Here is a 19,049-nt window from a genome sequence, read left to right as displayed (position 1 = left end):
GCGTCTCCATGACACTCACTAAAACTTTGACGACAAAAAATTCCCTTGAATCCTGACCTTCTCCCTGAGGGGTGGGATGGGGATGAAGCCCATCTGTGACCCCAAGTCAAGAGTTCACGATGCTCATCTCGGAAGGCACCAGAATCACTCTCAGCAAAGCGGCTGCCCTGAAGACTCCCATTTTTTTTTTTTTGGTGAGGAAGATTGGCCCTAAACTAACATCTGTTGCCAATCTTCCTTTTTTTTTATTCTCCCCAAAGCCCCAGTACATAGTTGTATATCCTAGTTGTAGGTCATTCTAGTTCTTCCATTGGGACATCGTCACAGCATGGCTTGATGAGCAGTGTGTAGGTCCACGCCCAGCATCCAAACTGGCGAACTCCAGGTCGCTGAAGTGGAGCACGTGAACTTAACCACTATGCCACTGGGTCGGCCCTCTCCCTTGATTCTTAGTCTCGCCTCAAATTTTCTCTTAAAGATACCGTGATGGAGGCCGGCCTGGTGGCAGAGCCGTTAAGTTCAGACGTTCCGCCTCGGCGGCCTGGGGTTCGCTGGTTCCAATCCTGGGTGCAGATGTACATACCACTTGTCAAGGCCATGCTGTGGTAGGCGTCCCACATATAAAGTAGAGGAAGATGGGCACGGATGTTAGCTCAGGGCCAGTCTTCCTCAGCAAAAAGAGGAGGATTGGTGGTGGATGTTAGCTCAGGGCTAATCTTCCTCAAAAAAAAGATACTGTGAGGCTGGTTTCTGTTACCAAATAGATGTGGCTACTTAATAAAGAAACATATCCTTTTTTATTTTAATTTTAAAATCCAGAGGCAGGCCTTTTGGCGGTAGGAGGGCTCTGGGCCCACGCCCCGGCCTTCTCTGTGATGGTGCCAGGTGCCGGGAAGGAATCTTCCAGCTCCAGAGCTCTCCTGACTTTCTCGAGTGCACAGAAACTCCGAATGAACTCCAGCTGCTTGCTCAGGCCCATCCGCATGGACACCTCCCCGCAGGAAAGGCCCTCGGAAGGATGGCTCTGAGGGCAGGGCTGCTGCCCCGGGGCCGGTGGCCCAGCGCTCGGCCTCACGTGCTGCGACCCGTGGGATTTGAGAGAATCGGTTCAGCTGATCCAGGCTCCACATCCGTTTCAGGGAGAGCACCCTGTGAGCTGGTTGAAGACACAGATAAAGCACAACTTGGCGTCCCCTTTGCACGAGCTGTCCCGCCCACAGCAGGCCTGCTCTCGGAGTCGTCTCCCCTCCCCAGCCACTCAGGCCACCGCTGGCCCTCTGGCGGCATCTTCTCTCCTTCGACTGGCCTTCCGTTTTGACTCTGTTCAAGCAAAGCACTGATGCGCTCCAGGCGTCTGTAGTGCGGGGCGCTGGGCGGGGCCCACAGAGGGCAAGTCCGCCCAGGCTGGGCCCCGCAGCTCACCGCGATTCTGAATGTGCTCAGAGTCACAGATGCCATCAGGAATCTGGAAAAGCCAGGGACACCCTTCCCCAGATGGAGGACCACACACAGCACATAAGGTCACACACATCGCCTGGGAGGCCAAGGCCGCTGGGTGCCGGGTCACAAGAGGCACATGAATGACCACCGGGCAAGGCGAACTTGGATGCGTCCCTGGCCGTTGGGCCTGCAGGACTCAGAGATCGAACCCATCCCTTCTTCCAGGGGACAGTGCTCCGGAAGCAAAGCCCCCAGGGGCCACGTCTTCCCTTGGCCATGTCCGTCCCTCCTTTCTCAAACATCGGCTGAGCCGGCTCTGGTGCCGGAGGTGAGCCATGAGCTCTGATAAGGACTTCACAACCCCAACCTCAGTGTCCCGCGGGGGTGCACTCTGGCTCTGTCACCCCCAGGCGTCTGGCCTTTGGTCCATGTCTACTCACCGGTGCCCTGCTCCTAAGTGGATGACACGGCCCAACCACAAACCCAAGAAATAACACCGCACACTGCCATCTTCCTAAAAGTCGTTTTATTGTAAAACCATAAATACAACACTGACATGAAATCATTTAAGCAACTGACCCTCTCTAACCATTAAAAGGATGTCTTCTTGCCTTGGCATCAACCAACTGGGAAATCATGTTGCAAGATTCGAGGGGTAGGGGGAATGCGGAATTCCGGGCTGGGGCTTTGGGTGATTTAAAGGACCAAGCGGGACCTTCCTCTTTTCCCTGGGGAATGTCCCACGGTTGGACAAGAACAGACAGGTAAAAACAGCAACATTGAAACAGCTCAGTTTTAAATTTTATTACTTTGTAAAAATCTTTTTTTTTTTTTTCTTTTTCTTTTCCTTTCCTCCATTTGACATCAGTAAGAGTTTGAAACATCACGAAACTGATTTGGCTGTAAATGGAGAAACGGTACCAAAACAAAGCGAAACGGAAAACTCAAAGGACAAACAGAAAACCCCTAAATAAACCCTCAAGTTTGGTCTCGGGGGGGTTTTCGTATCACAAGAACCGTCAACTCAACCCCCATGCAACGGGACTCCTCGGAGAGCTGCTGGGCCCACACCGACGACACAGGAGACCGCGAACAATGTCTTTTGTTAATTAACACAGCAAGGGTGACACTAGGTAACTTCTTTTTTTTAAATACAGTACATGGTACACAGGGTCCCAAGATGGCCCTGAATAAACCCCCTGTGGAGACTTGAGCCAAGTGCTGGCTGTTTATAAAAATATTGTGTTGCTACAAAAGTATAAATTAATGCTACCGGTATTAAGAAATATTAAACACATAAAACTTATAAGGATTAAGAAAAATATTCATTAATACCTGTAGAAAACTCTGGCCTAAAAAAGATATTTTTTTTTGTGTTTGTTTTTTTGTAAATTTTTTTTTGTATTTTTTTTTTAAGATGACTTGAGTTTCTTGCACTCGAAGAGAGAGACACAGTCGGATGTGTCTATGGTATTGCCTAGAATGTCTTAACTACTGAGAGAGGATGGGGGTGCACACACGGGGTGACCGAGTGGGGCACAGGAGGGAGGGGCACCAAGGCTTTCTTGAGATTTACCTGATGTGAAAGAATCACCGATGTGAAGTTGTAGGGGAAAAAAAAAACAAAACGCAGGACTGGGAAACAACTGAAAATAATTTACGCTTTTTAAAAAATATCTCTACTTCAGGTGGTTGTACAAAATGACTTCCTGATGTATGGGATCTGAATGGCCCTGGACGCGCTGTCCGCTGGGTCGGAGCTTCCAGCCCCGCAGGTCCCTCTCTCCTGGCTGGTGAGTCCCAGCCCATGCCAGTCCATGAGCTCGCTCACTGCCTGGAAACCCAGCCCCCCTGAATGGGAGGGAGGGAGGGTCCCAGGCGGGGACCGGCTGGCACCTGGGTTGTGAGAGTAGGCCCTCCCTCGGGCTGGTCTCAGCCCACGTGGTCTCGGCCAACCTGGACTTCAGGAAGGACCCCAGGCCCCTGAGGCTGCGGACAAGGCTGGGCTGTGCCCCTTTAAGGAACTTTGGTTCGAAGAGTCAAGGTGCCCAGTGGGATGTGTGGGTGGGTCGGAGCCTCGTGGTCCTGATGCTGACACCCATCTGCAAAACCAGCAAGTCCTTCTGTGTACAGGAGTCGAATCGCTAAAGCAACACCCGTGGTGGCGGCGGCGGTCGGGGGCGGGGGGGGACGTGAATATGACAAACAGCAACCTAAGCAACCACCAACCGCGATCCTCCAACGCCAACGAGAGAGGAAGAAAAACGAAAACAGCAACAAGAGCTCCAGAAAACCCTGCAAAGGGGAAACCGGGAGGGAAATGTGAGAGGGAAAACACTGGATCATTGGTTCACCATAACTGGCCTAGCAAACTTGAGCCACAGTGAGGAGAGGGTTAGGCCCCTGCCAGGTCCTCCCACGGGCCCGGCTGGATAGGGGGCAGGGCGGGGCCGACAGGAGCCCATCTCCCATCTCCAGGGCACAGCCTGAGCCTGACTCAGCCTCCTGGTTCTGTCTAAACCAGTGGCTTTTCCAGGAGCCCTCCTTTGGGTACCCCCCAGAGACACAGGCATCGCCGCTTCCCTAAGGCAGGGGTGAAGCTGTGAGGCCACCCCAGCTCAGTGGGGCAGGAGGGGGCGCCCACCGAGCCCCGAGCCCCTCCTCTTCCCGTCTCTGCAAGCACATCCCTCATGATGACAACATCCAGGCGTTGTCCCCTTCTGGGCTGTTTCTCATGGGACCTCCCTTCTCCGTTCGCATCCCAGCTTCATCTCAAACCTTTCTTGTGAACCTGCGGCCCCCAGAGAGTGCGTGCTGTTCCCTGACGTCTCTCCGGGGGGGGCCCCCTTTCCAAGGAGTCCAGTCCAAGTCCAGGCGGAAGCAGGTGGCCTCGCACAGGCCTGGGGGCGTCCTCGAGGCAGCGGGTCAGCTTCACAGTGGAAAACGTGCCTCGCGGGGTTTTTCTCCGGGGGTTTCCTCCAAGTGCGGGAGAGAGAGGAGCGAACTGAAGGGGAGGACCCTGGCCGGGCTGCAGACCTGGGGCCAAAAAAAGGTCTTGCTGGAATCCTGGAGACCCGTGACTTCTCGACCGTGTCACTGGCCTGTCCTCCCCTCAGTAGGAACATTGGTACCCTTTTCCCAGCCCAGAGCCAATCCCAGAACGCCAAGCACGAGTCTGACAGGTGGAACGGGGGCCAAGCATCCTCGTTCGCAGACGCGGCAGATGCTCTGTGCCGTGAACCCGAGACAAGGTGCAGGCAGAAAGCTCTACTCAGGCGGCCCCAGGGTTTCGTTTCCTGGTTTCTAATTACCATCCAGAGGGCGGCCTGGCGGGCTGACCTAGGCATAGGGAAGGGAGAATGGTGTTGAGACAAGAGCATCCACTCACGAGGACTAGCATGCCACCAGTGTTCTTGGTGGAGCCGAGACCACCCCCCAACCCTCTGGGCTAAATCGGAGGGAGCACCCACAAGGCTGTGTCCTCCGTTTGAGCTTTGGTGGTGAAGCTAACCATCTCAGAGGTATGTTTTGCCCACCTCCTGTCTGGGGTGCATGTATGTCAAAACCAAGGCCATTTCTGTCCTGGGAACACACGGCTTGAGATGAGTTGCATCCAAGTCAGCAAACAACCGACCACCACGAGCTGCCAATACGATAGAAATGGCCCAACTTCCTGGTCGGCCAGCCCCCAGGGGCCCGCGGTCGAAAGTCCTGCAGCAGTCACACGACTGGGAGGCAGATGACAAAATCCTTCCGAAGGTGGACGCCAGGCTGGGTGGCGGGAGATAAACTGGAGGAGCCTCTCCCCAACCTTTGGCTGAACCAAAGGTGGCTATTGCTGGAAAGAAGGGGCCAGTGGCTGGAGCTGTGAGATCTTTGGGTTTTATTAAGCGGCTCCTCGCAGAGGGTTTGCCCCACGGGCACTGTGCGTGGCACAAGCAGATGGAGGCGCCACTGTGGCACAGCCTTTCCTGTTGGTGATGACAGTTTTTGGGGAACCAGAGGTTGCAACAGAGAAATGACTACCTGCCACCTTGTTACCGTATGTGGATGAGGCAGCCCCAGGACACAGCTTGCAGAGTCCCTAGGGGCCTTCACAGCAAACCTGCAGAGGCAGCCAAGCCCTCAGGATTGAACTGAGGTGGGAAGGGAGAAGAGAAAAGGAGGGAACACATATGACCACTTATCTAGAGTTCAGCAAGACTTCTGGAGTTTTCCTTCTGGAGGGCAGACATCTTCATGTTCCAAAGAGAATACAGATATCTGGGCTTGGTCTCTGATGGCTTCGCAAGAAAGTGAAATGCCTAATTTCTACTCAGCTAGCCCAATCACCAGGGCAGCGCCAGCACGGCTCTGCTCTGAGGCTCTGCTCCCACCGACCACATGAAGTGGGCAGCGCTAGTCCCCCTGTGTGGTTCCAAGTGCCAGGCCGTGAACTGTCCCCCGCGGCAAAGCAAAGCTGGGGGACCTTATGCTGTAGGCATATCTCTCATCAGCAACCTTGCAGCCATCTTCTGGAACGCCCCTGAAGGTCTGAGCCCAAAGTCTGTTGATGCTTCCATACTCCCCAGGAAGTGATGTCAGTGTGGATGTCAGTGTCCAGTGTGGATGGAAGCTCCTCTAATGACGTGACCCCCGACGGAAATGCTATGGAGGAAATATTGAGAACGTCTCCAGGATGGGAGAAGGCATGCTGGTTCCCGCGACCATGCCTTGCTTCTCACTCTGATGCATCTCAGTACGTCCAAGGGTTCGTGCTCATAAAGCAAAGTGGGCGGGCCTGGCACCCGGGGCCACATCTGGTCCACCCTCCTACGCCTCTGGAGGTTTTACACCCGCTTTCCTGCCACGGGCCTGGGGCAGGGCTGTTGTACAGTGCTTTTTGAAGTCGAGGTATCTCACAGTTGAGTAATGCTTTATTACTAGGAAGGGATGGCGTGGACTGAGCCCCCAGGGTGGCAGAAAGTGCCTTTGCAAAGAGCCCCCCACAATGGCGGTCGTTCTTAGCCAGAAGCCCTTGGTGTGAACATCTCTATCCCACCGCCATGGGCACCGGGGGGACGTGGGACCACCAGCACTTTATTCACTGAGAGCTGGGGTGGGGGTGAGCACGGACCCCAACGGAAACACCTCTTGGGATGGGGCCGGGGTCACCCCCTGGGCATTTGCGCTGAGAGTAGAACCTAAACTGCTCGAGGAGAGAGAAGCCTGAAGACATCTTCACAGCGTCAAGTTGAACGTGGCCTAATGCCAGTGCACCCTCAAGACATCCCTCGTTTGGCCCACAAGGCACCGTGCTCAACCACTGTCCTGGAAGGTGGCGGAGGCCGACGGGGGGACCCCCAGGGCTGCGGGCGACGGAACCACCGGAACCCTGGGGTCCTGGGAAGGGAGGGGAGGCCGTGGGTCTGAGGTGTGACGGATGTGAACGTGGATCAACTCGGGAGTCCCTGGGGAGCTGGAAGTGTCAGTGATGTGGCGAGTAGTGTAACGCACTCTGGGTATAGCCATTGGACCTTCGCAGGACCAGACACAGCGGGCCGGGAGGGCGGGTCTTCCGCGTACATTCAGGAGAACTCCTAAGCCACACGCTTCCCTATGGCTTCCAGCAGAACCCCCCTCTGTGAAACCCGTGACTCCAGCCCCACTCCTGCTCCCCTAACAGCACAGCCAAGTTCACAGCCTTGGTTGTTCAAACATACAGAAACTGGACCGTACAAGGAAAGGCTAATAAAACCTTAGGATACTGACTATACCACTGAGATGAGCCAGTTTACAGTGTGACTTGAGGAACAAAAAGGGCAATTAAAAAAAAAAAAAAAACCCAAAACATAAGTTATAGACATTCAGTGCCTCCTAGCAGAGTCTAAATCAAATTTGAAAAAACAAAACCAAAAAAAAAAAAAAAATGTAAAAACTGCTAAAATGTTAGGAAAAAAAAATTAATAAGGAGTGGAGACAGGATCTATACTTCTTTGAAAAATGTCTTTCTTCTTTTCTATCTTATATTAAAAAGCAAAAAGTCAGCTTTATATTCTTAAAGTCTCCTTTCCTGATTTGGGAAGATAGATAGGTGTGTTTCTAAGGCGGCCGCCCCGGGACACGCAAGGGTGCCTCGAAGGCAGCAGCTCAATGCCCTGAAGGTGAAGAAAAAAGTCCAGTGCAGAAACTGTCCATCTGATGTAGGCTGGAGCGTCCATGGCAGAGCAGCCGGGGAGGGCGGGGTGTGATGGGGTCACGAGGGCTCGGCAAGGGGGACGGAGGGGAGAGGGAGACCACGGGATGAAGGACGGGGAGTGTCAAGTCACTTCAGAACTCAGCTGCCTGAATATCTTACCACACCAGCTTTCTACCCATCTGCACACCTGAAAATGGAATCTTTAAAGCCCCCTTAGCGAGAAAAGGAGGGGAAAGGTCTTCCCTCCCCCGCTACCACTCAGCTTTCCTGACACACCCAGTTTGATACACACGCGCCCAGGAGCAGGCGTGTGCACGTGCACCAGGGCTGCATGTGTGTGCACGCGTGCACCAAGCTTCCGCGGCCACGCGGACGAGCACGGAGCCTCCACGCCTACATGGGTGGCGCACACGTGCACACACACACACACACACACACACACACACAGTGGAAAAAAAAGCACTTAAGTTTCCAGGGGGCGTTATAATGAGGTCCACAGTGTTTAGAACTTAAATTCCTTCTCTTTGTTTGCGACAGTGTTGTGTGTATTTTTTTTTTCCTAACGTCCTCTTCTCTCTTTTTTTTTTTTTCCTTTCTCTTTCTTTCTCGTTCTGTTCCCAGGGAAGGTCTTAAAGCATGTTGGATTTCAGAAACATGAGTTTGTTCATGTCTTCTGGACTGAGCAGTCGTCTCCTTTTGATTAAAAGTGCCTGTTCACACATATTTACACACCCGCTCCTGGCCCCCACGGCCGGAACCGCCAGGAGCCAGAAGGCCAGCTTGGCGAGTTTCGTGTGCTTCTGGGTTACGCACGACCAGTACTGGAAGAGGTCGGGGGTGGCCTGGAAGAGGGGCTCCTGCAGGTAGTCGTACACTTCGTTCTTCCCAAGCCGATCGTCCTCCTGAGCCGCAGGGCTCTCGCTGGCGGCGGAGCGGGGCTTCTTGGCCGCGGGCTCGAAGTCAGCCTCCTCGGTCCAGGATTCCTTCACCTCGTTGATGAGCTCGCACACCTTGCCGATGATCTCCTCGTGCTGGTAGGGTGGGACGGGCCGCAGCTTCTGCTGCGGGTCCAGGATCATGGCCACCTTGTGCGCCGGGTGCACCTTGAAGTTCTCCTTGAGGGCCTCCAGGAAGAGGTGGCACAGCTTGCTGACGGTGCCCGCGTCGTTGGCCTTGGCCGTGAACAGCTTCTCGAGCCGGACGTAGGTGGGCAGCACCAGCTGCAGCGTGGGCTGGCTCTCGTTGCTCAGCTCGATGACCGCCTGCTTCACCGGCGTCAGGATGGCGGCCAGGTTGCTGAGCAGATGCTTGTTGAGGCTCTGGATGAGGTTCATCTTCTTGGCCCGGCTGTAGAACTCGCAGATCTGCTCGTAGCGCTCATGCACCAGCAGCAGCGAGTCCGTGACCGAGTTCCAGCAGGGCGGCGGCGAGGTCTCCTCCAGCGACCCGAAGGTCTCCTTGGCGAGGCCCGTGGAGCCCGCCAGGTCCTCGCACACGTTGAGCAGCTCGATGACCTCGTGCATGCTGCGGGCCTGCAGCGTCCGCTTGCTCAGCACGCTCTGCACCACGGAGTTCAAGGCACAGGCTGAGCAGCGAAGGCACATGCCGGCCTTGGAGAAGGCGGACGCGCTCACCCGGCAGTCCGTCACGTACACGGTCCTGATCTCCGACATCACGAACTCCGACAGCACGTTCTGCACCCAGTGGTGCACCAGGTCACCGCTGTCACGGATGTCCGCGCCCTTCACGCCCAGCACGTAGCTCTTGATGTGGTTGCCCTCGGCCTGGTAGGCCGTGAGGATGTAGCAGGAGTCGGGGCCCACGCTCTGCGAGTGGCAGGTGACGCCGATGCCCAGGCAGGCGTTGCTGCCCAAGGCACAGGTCACTTTCACCTTCACCTGGTTGTACATGCGCGGCAGGTGCTTCAGCGCCAGCGTGTTGAAATTGCCCAGGATCTCGGTGACGGAGAAGGCCCCGTAGCGGGCGCCGCTGTCCACCAGCGTCTGGGCCAGCTTCAGGAACTCCTTCCCGCTGACCACGCTCAGCGCGCCCAGGTCAGCGCACATGACCCGCAGCAGCCGCTCCGCAATGTTCTGCCGCTCCTTCTCGGGGATCATGCTGTTGGGTGTTAAACCACTGGTCGTGGCTGGCAGGAAACACAAGGAGAGATGTGATTAATCCTGGCATTCGAGGCTCCATGGTCCGGCAGCAGCCTTAGTCTCTTAAGCATCTAGTATTAGGAATTATGAACAGGTTTCATCTTGCACACAGATTGGTGGTACTGACTTTAACATGTGACTGTCTCACAGGAGTAAAGTTCTACGATTGATTAGTGATGCCTGTCATGGGCATGGGACTAGAACACAGTGGTATGTGTGCCACAAACTTGCTGCATGTATCATTTCCCTAGACCTTTGAAGCCAACTAACTCAGCCTCTTCCTCAGTACAGGAATGGCCTCTAAGAAAAGATGTCCCACCCTCTCCCTGGGCCTCCTGCCCATCCTAGGAGGTCACATAATTCCCAGAAATGAGCTTTTGGGGTGAAAGTGCTTTGTAGACCGTTCTGCCTGGTCTTGCAGTATCGCGGGAGGCACAGGTCGGCGGGATGGCGGGCAGTGCAGGGGCGGGAAGGTGTGTGGGGCAGGCCTCCATGAGCCCCCGGGCTCTGGCCTGGGAGAGACCTACTGTTGTTGGCACTGTTCCTCTGGGCCTGGGGTTTCCACTTCTCTTCCACAACAGCAGGCGGTGACCGGGACTGGTTGGAGGCCATGTTGTTCTCATTGTCGGCTGCGGGCACAAAGGGGACAGTGCGTTACCCTGAGGTGTGAGAGCTACAGCATGGCCAGTGAAGGCAAAACACAGCTTCCGGCACAGGCCTGGGTTCAAATCCTAGCTCTTCCTTAGACAACTGTCTAATGTTTGTGAAGCCTCATCTTCATCACTTGGAGAAATGAAGATAATAACTCGGAGGTGACACAATGGCTGGAAGGAATAATGCAAGGAAACAGGTGAGCACAGCGCCGGTGGAGTAAGCACTCAGGACACAGGAATCGCTGGACCCAAGCTGGCTGGGTGCCCCCACACCCACACACAACCAGAACGTCCTAGCTCTGAAATAGGGGAGTGGGTGCAAGTACACCCCAAGTGGCCTAAGGCATCTCACACTCTCACCTCTGTAAAGTCTGCCTTTTCGTCTTTTCAGCATATTTACAGTCACATGTTGCTAACAACGGGGACACGTCCTGAGAATGTGTCATTAGGTGATGTCGTGGTTCTGTGAACATCTTAGCGTGCCCTTGCACAAACCGAGACTGTACAGCCCACTACACACCTGGGACTAATCTTATGGGACCACCGTCGTATATGAGGTCTGCCACTGACCGAAATGTCACTACGTGGTGCATGACTGTACTAGAAATTTAATGAGATGAATAAAACAAAGCCAAAGCCCTATATGATATGAAGTACAAAATTTCCAACCCCCTCACTGTAAGACATGGGAACTGAAGTCCAGATATTGGAAAGGATTTGCCCACACAGAAAACCAGCAGCAAGGCTGGGTCAGTCATCCCAGGGCCCTGGTTCCCAGATGCCTCCTCCACGCATTACCCTAACTTCCGGTAACTTGTGCATATGCAACTGCATCCGGATAGAAAAAACTGGCACAGGCCTATTCTCATCTATTCACGGCTACTGCTTGACATTTTTATAGTCCGGAAATGGTCGGAGTGACATGCTTGTCCTAACAAATGGCTGCACGATCGTCTGTTGTACGACATACCACAGGCTGCTTGACCACACTCCACGCCCTGGGTTTCTGGGCTGTGCTGTTCCCAGCGTTACTGTTCTGCTAGGAACCTACCTGCCTAACAGTCTAACGTTGTTCCTTGTGCCATTTTTGGTTGTTGTTGCTATTGTGGAGTTTTTTCCTCGAGACATCATCTCAAAGGCAGAACTGACAACCCGAGGCTAGGAATGGGTCCATGACACTTGTTCAGTGCTGCCAGGCACCTTCCACTCTGCCCAGTTAAAGGCATCAGGCCTTAGAGGCCAAGGCCGCACTTTTCGTACTTAGAGGAGAGACTTCCCCAACTTCTACACGCTCAGCCCTACAAGACTAGTTAAGAAACTCTGGGACATCCACTCGGAGGCGTATTTTGCAAGCGCTAGAAAGGTGGTTACGTAGACTGTAATAATATGGGAAAATACGTAAAAGGACGAGAAGCAAGATCTAATAGTTATTTTGTATGTATTATTTATATATATATTTTAGACTTGCAAGTCAAAAAATAAACAAATCTATGCATCAAAAATAGCTAGGGAGGGGGACTTCTACTTCTGCCTGTTAAGGATGACCCGCCACGGCAGGTGCCCTCCAGATGCGAAAAACTGTGACCCTGACACGAATGCTCTCAGACAGGCAGCCCAGGCGGGACCCCGGAAAAACAGCAGCAGGTGTAAGCTCTATGACGGCCCCACATTCCTGCCTGGAGGCGGTGTCCAAGCTGCAGTGTGGGGACAGGGAACCGGAACAGAGCCCCGGGGTCTCGTGGATTCAAAGAGACAGAGATCAAAGTTTAGGGAGGCCCAAGGCAGCTGGAGTTCACAGGCAAAAGTACCCAAGAGACAGAGTTACACAGAGAGCGCTGGAGAACGTCAGTGGGGTTCCTTGGAGTTCCTGTTGAATATCAACCTGCCTAAGCACAGGGTCAAATCCCATGAGATGGGGAGAGAATCACCAGACAGCAGCAGGCCAATAACCCCTGGGGCTCCCACACGGGAGGGAGCCATCTGTGTTTCCTCAACCAGAATGGACAGACCTCACCATGGGGCTGAATCAGCCAAAGATGAAGGGCTGCAATACACCTGCCCCAATACCTCTTAGGAACAAGCCCCCAAACCATCAAGGCGGTCCCTTGAACTAAACTGTAAGCTGGAACAAATTTCAGCACTCTTTAAAAAACATACAGCAAAATCCAGCACCCGACAGTGTGAAATTCACAATGTTAAGTATCCAATAAAAAAAGTAGCACTTTCAAAGTCGCAGGAAAATATGACCTAAAAACCAGGAGAAAAACCAATCAAAGACAAGACCCAGCAAGAACAGAGACGATGGAATTAGCCAAGAATAAGGAGTTTAAAACAGCTGTCACAAATATCGTAGATATGCTCAAAGGCATGAAGGGAAACATGAGCATCCTAGGGATAGAAATAGAAGATGTTAAAGAACCAAAACTAAAACTAACCAACCCAAGGGAACTTCTAGTATAAAAACAGACTGCATGGGAAAATACAGTGCACAGGATAAAAGCAGATAACATGCCAGGGAAGAAAAAAGCCAGTAAACCTAGAGACACAGCACTATCAAGCATGAAAAACAGAGAGGGCAAAAGGCTGAAAATAAATCAACAGAGCATGGACAATAACAAGCAGTTTAACAGACATAGAATTGGAGTGCCAGCCAAAAGGGGTGAGGCAGAAAAAATATTTGAAGAAATGGCGAAAATTTTTCCAAATTGGGTGAAAGCTATAAACCCAGATCCAAAAAGCTCAATTGACCCCAAGCAGAACAAACATAAAGAAACCACCACCATGGCCCAGTATCATAATGAAAATGTCGAAAATCATGAAGAGAAACTCTTAAAAGCAGCCAGAGACAGCGAAGTTACATACAGACAGAACCAAAATAAGGAGGAGAACAGACTTCTTATCAGAAATCACGCTACCCGGCAGGCAACAGAGCAAAGTACTAAAAGAAAATGTTAACCCAAAATTCTGAAGCCAGTGATCTCTTTCATAAACAAAGATGAAAGATTTTTGAAACAAACAAAAAATCAGACCTGCACTATAAGAAATGTTAAAGGAAGTTCTTTGTATCAGGAAAAAATGACATCAAACAAGAATTTGGATCTATAGAAAGAAACAACGAATGCTGGAAACTGTTCATGTGTAGATAAATATAAAAAATATTTCCCTCATTTTTAATCTCTTTATAAGATAACTGAATACTCACTGGAAAAGAATAACAACGAATTGTGGTATTATATATAGAAGCAACTATATGAAAACAAGAGCATAAAGAACAGGGAGGAAAAACAGACAATATCGTGGAAAGTTTCTTACATAATATGAAAAGTGGGCCAATATTATTTGAAGGTAGACTGTGATAAGTTAGAAATACATAGTTTAAAACCCAAATAAACTATAAAAAAATAAAACCAAAAGTTATAGCTAATAAGTGCATTGTGGAAATTAAAAGTGGAATCACAAAAATTCTCAATCCAAAATAAAGCAGGAATATTAGAGAAAAAGGAACAAAGAATAAATGAGACAATTAGCAAACAAATAGCAAGACGGTAGATTCAAACCCAATAATATTGAAATTACATTAAATGTAAATGGTCTCCATACTCCTAATAAAGGTCAGAGATTGTCATACTTATTAAAAAAGCAAGACCCAACAATATGTTGTCTATGAGAAACCTATTTAAATATGAAGACAGAGATGGGTTCAAAGTAAAAGGCTAAATAAAGGCAGACCATACAAACAGTAATGCTAGACCTCAGGACAAGAAACATTGCCAGGGATAACAGGAGACCCTGCATAATGATAAAGGAGTCAAATTATCAAGAATATATAATAATCCTAAATGTGTAAGCATGTGACAACAGAGCATCGAAACACACAAAGCAAAACCTGAGAGAACTAAAACAAGAAATAGACAAATCCACAGCTGGGAATTTCAACTCTCTTTTCTACGTGATTCCTACTGAGAAAAGAGAAACAAGACTGAACATAATAAATGAACAGAGAGTGGAGAATATCAAGCAGACTCACATACAGATAACCGGATTCCCAGAAAAAGGAGGTGGGGCAGAAAAATACTGAAATCATACACAGTAGGGTCTCTGACCATAACTGAATTAAATTAGAAGTCAATAACAAACAGATATTTGGAAAAACTGCAACTATCTGAATATTAAACATCACACATCCTAAGGGAAGCTAGAAAATGTTTTGAACTAAATAAAAATAAAAACCTAACACTTCAAAATTTGTGGGATAACTTTAAAGCAGGTCTTATGTATAGCATTAAATAATTATATTAGAAATGAAGGAAAACACAAGCAGTGTTACAAGCTTCCACCCTAAGAGATCTAAAGAGGAAGAATGAGTCTAAAGTAAGAAGAAAGGAAATAACAGAGATGGAAGCAGAAACGAATGTAACAAAATGGATAAACAACAGAGAAAAATCAGTGAAACTAAAAGGCGATCTTTGTAATAAATCAATGAAACTGATAAACTTCCAGCCAGAAAGATTAAGGGAAAAAAAAAGTGCACAAAAATTATCAGTATCAAGAATGAAACAGGGGACATGACTATCGATGCTACAGATATTAAAGGGATTAATAATGATTATGAACTTTATGCCAATAAATTTGACCACTTGAAGCAAACAAATATCCTGAAAGACACAAAGCACCAAAGTTCACTCCAGAAAAAAATAACCTGAAATAGTCCTACATCTATTTTAAAAATTGAGTTCCTAGTTAAATAACCTCCCACAGAGAAAATTCCCACATAGGTTTGCCCAAATATTTAAGGAAGAGATAACATAAATTCTACACAAATTCTTCCAGCAAACAGAAAGAACATCTCGCAATTCCTTTTACGAGGCTGGCATTACCCTAATCTAAAACTAGGGGAAAATATTACACGAAAACAAACTACAGTAAAATATCTTTCATAAATATAAATGCAAAAATCCTTAACAAAATACTAGCAAACTAAATACAGTAATATATAAAAAGAATAATACTTTATGACTAAGTGGAGTTTATCCCACAAATGCAAGTTGGGGTTAACAGAAAAACCAGTCAGTGTAATTCCATATTCTAAAAGAAAAAAAGAAGAAAAATCATCTCCATAGATATAAAAGCACATTAAAATGTGGCAAATTCAACAGCCACTCATGTCACAAATGCTCAGAAAACTAGACAGAAAAAGAAAGTTCCTCAACCCAATAAATGGCATCTTAAAAAAAAAAACCCATAAGTTTACTGACCTGAAAGAAATAAAAAGGATTGTGAGGAAATACTATGAACAAGAGTATTCCAACAAATTAGACAACCTGGATGAAACAAATTCCTAGAAAAACATAAACTATCAAAACTGATTCAAGAAACAGAAAATCTGGATAGACAAAGAAAAATACCAAATTAGTAATCAAAAAACTTCCCCCACAAAAAAAGAAAAGCCCAGGCTTGGATGGCTTCCCTGGTGAATTCTGCCATATGTTAAAGGAACTCTTCACAAATTCTTCCAAAAAACAGAAGAGGAGTGGACAAGTCTCAATTCATTTTACAAGGTGGGTATTATTCTGATACCCAAATCAGACAAAGACATTAGAAGAAAAGAAACTAAGCCCACTATCCCTTATGAATATAAATACAAACATCCTCAATAAAATGCAGCAGACCAAACCCAGCAACAGATCCAACAGATTACACACCATGACCAGGTGGGATTTATCCCAGGAATTCAAGGTTGGTTCAACATCCAAAAATCAGTGTAATATACCATATTAATAGAATAAAGGACAAAACCCAATGACCATCTCAACAGATGCAGAAAAAGCACTTGACAAAGTCTAACACCCTTTCGTGATAAAAACACTCAACAAATTAGGAATAGAAAGGAACTTTTTCAGTCTAATAAAAGGCATCATGAAAAACCCACTGCTAACATCACACTTAATAAATAAACACTGAGAGCTTTCTCCCTAAGATCAGAAACAAGAACAGAACATCCACTCTCGTCTCCTCTATCCAACATGTATGGGAGGTTCTAGCCAGGGCAATTAGGCAAAAGAGAAAGAAAGAGCATCCAGACTGGAATGGAAGAAGTAAAATTATCAATATTTGCAGATCACATGAGTGTGTATATAGAAAATCCTACAGAATACACACAAACACACGACAATTAGAACCATAAATGAATTCAGCAAGGTTGCGGGATACAATCAATATATATTTAAAAAATCAACTGATAGACAATATTGTACTATAATCATCAAACTTGCTAAGAGACTAGAACGTAATTATTCCAACCAGTAAAAACAAAGGTTAATTATGTAATGTGACAGAGGTGCTAAATATCCCTACACTGTCAATCATTTAACAATATCTAAGTGTATCAAATTCACATACTGTGCCCCTTAAATTGACACATTGTTGCATGTCAAATATAGTTATAAAAAATGGAAACAAATCAGTTGAATTTCTCTACACCAGCAAACGAACACTCCAAAATTCAAATTAAGAAATAGTATCAAAAGAATAAAATATTTAGGAATAAATTTACAAAAAAGTGCAAGATCTGCACCTTGAGAACTAAAAACATTGTTTTTTTTTTTTTTTTTTTGAGGAAGATTAGCCCTGAGCTAACTGCTGCCAATCCTCCTCTTTTTGCTGAGGAAGACTGGCCCTGAGCTAACATCCGTGCCCATCTTCCTCCATTTTATATGTGGGACGCCTACCACAGTATGGTGTGCCATACGGTGCCATGTCCGCACCCGGGATCTGAACTGGCGAACCCCAGGCCACCAAAGCGGAGTGTGTGCACTTAACCACTGTGCCACGGGGCCGGCCCTAAAAACATTGTTGAAAGAACTCAAAGAAGACTTAAAATAAATGGAAAGACATTCCATGTTCATGGATTGTAAGACTAGATATTGTTAAAATGGCAATACTCCCTGAATTCATCCGGATTTTCCCTGCGGGCTTTTTTTACAGAAGTTGGCAAGCTGATCCTAAAATCCACGTGGAAATGCAAAGGATACAGAATAAGCAGTCAAAAAATTTCTTGGAAAAGAATAAAGTTGGAGGGTTTACACTCCCTGATTTCAAAATGACTACAAAGCTACAGTAATCAACACAGTGTAGTAGTGGCACAAGGAAAGCCACATAGATCAATGGAATAGAATTCAGAATCCTGAAATAATCCTGCACACCTATGGTTAATTGATTTTCAACAGGGGTGCCAGGACAATGCAATGGGCAGGTGGTGGGCGGGGGTGGGTGGGTAAGAATAGCCTTTTCAAAAAACGGTGCTGGGACACTGGATAGCCACATGCCAAAGATCGCGGTTGGACCCCTACCTCACATCACATACAAAAATTAACTCAAAATGGAATACTGACCTAAAGTTAAAAGCTAAAACTCTCAAACTCTCCTAAGACAACACAGGAGTTAAGTCTTTGTGACCTTGGGTCAGGCAGTGGTCTTTTAGATAGGCCACCAAAAGCATACACAACAAAAGAAAAAATAAATGAACGGACTTGATCACAATCACAAACTTTCGTGCTTTAAAGGACAACATCAAGAAAGTGAAAAGATAACCCACAGAATGAGAGAAAATGTTGGCAAATCATCTATCTACAGAGGTCTTGTACCTAAAATATACAAAGAACTCTTACAACTCCATAATAAAAAGACAAAAACCCAATTCAAAAATGGGCCAAGGATCTAAACAGACATTTCTCCAAGGAAGATATTCAAATGGCCAATAAGCCCATGAAAATATTCTCGACATCATGAGTCATGAGGAGTATGCAAATCAAAATCACAATGAGATACCACTTCACACACGCCAGGATGGCTGTAATCAAAAAGCCAGATGATAACAAGCCTTGTCAAGGATGTGGAGACACTGGACCCCTCTCCACTGTCAGTGGGGGTGCAAAAATGGTGCAGCCGTTTAGGAAACTGTCTGAGAACTTCTCAAATGGTTAAGCATAGAGTTACCACATGACCCAGCATTTCCACTCCTAGGTATATACCTGATAGAGTTAAAAACGTGTCCACACGAGGACTTGTCCTTGAATGTCCACAGCAGGTTTCTTCATAATAGCCCCAAACTGGAGACAGCCTATCCATCAATTGGTGATGGATAAACAAATTGTGGTATATCCAAACAGTGGAATACTACTTAAAAATAGAAAGAATTACCCGTAACATAGAACAACGTGGATGAATCTCAAATGAAAGAAGTCAGACACGGAAGATCAAATACCATGTATTTCCATTTATATGAAATTCCAGGAAAGGCAAAGCTATGACAAAAAGCAGATAGTGGTTGGGGCTGGCCTGGTGGCACAGTGGTTAAGTTCGCACGTTCCACTTTGGTGGCCAGGGGTTCGCTGGTTGAGATCCTGGGTGTGGACGTGGCACCGCTTGTCAAGCCATGCTGTGGTAGGCGTCCCACATATAAAGTAGAGGAAGATGGGCAGGGATGTTAGCTCAGGGCCAGTCTTCCTCAGCAAAAAGAGGAGGATTGGCAGCTGATGTTAGCTCAGAGCTAATCTTCCTCAAAAAAAAAAAACAACAAGCAGACAGTGGTTGCCAAGCATGGGGTAGGTAGGGCAAAGG

The 19,049-nt window shown here is 48.1% G+C and overlaps 1 protein-coding gene across 50 annotated transcripts in view; it reads right to left on the bottom strand.

The window, feature by feature from the left end:
- Positions 1-2,229: 2,229 nt before the first annotated feature.
- ZNF618 (zinc finger protein 618) overlaps positions 2,230-19,049 on the bottom strand; it is a 183,524-nt gene continuing 166,704 nt past the window's right edge. For all 50 annotated transcript variants that reach the window (XM_070594891.1, XM_070594855.1, XM_070594858.1 and 47 more), the window contains 2 exons: positions 10,305-10,406; positions 2,230-9,764 (listed from right to left, as the gene is read on the bottom strand). In XM_070594891.1, the coding sequence (XP_070450992.1) occupies positions 8,248-9,764; positions 10,305-10,406 (1,619 nt within the window). In that variant the 3' untranslated portion in view covers positions 2,230-8,247. The remainder of the gene's footprint in view (positions 9,765-10,304; positions 10,407-19,049) is intronic.

This window comes from Equus przewalskii, chromosome 26 (genome assembly GCF_037783145.1).
Source record: "Equus przewalskii isolate Varuska chromosome 26, EquPr2, whole genome shotgun sequence".
Taxonomy (NCBI): domain Eukaryota; kingdom Metazoa; phylum Chordata; class Mammalia; order Perissodactyla; family Equidae; genus Equus; species Equus przewalskii.
The sequence above is the reverse complement of the archived record's forward strand: the minus strand, read 5'-3'. Positions and strand labels throughout refer to the sequence as shown.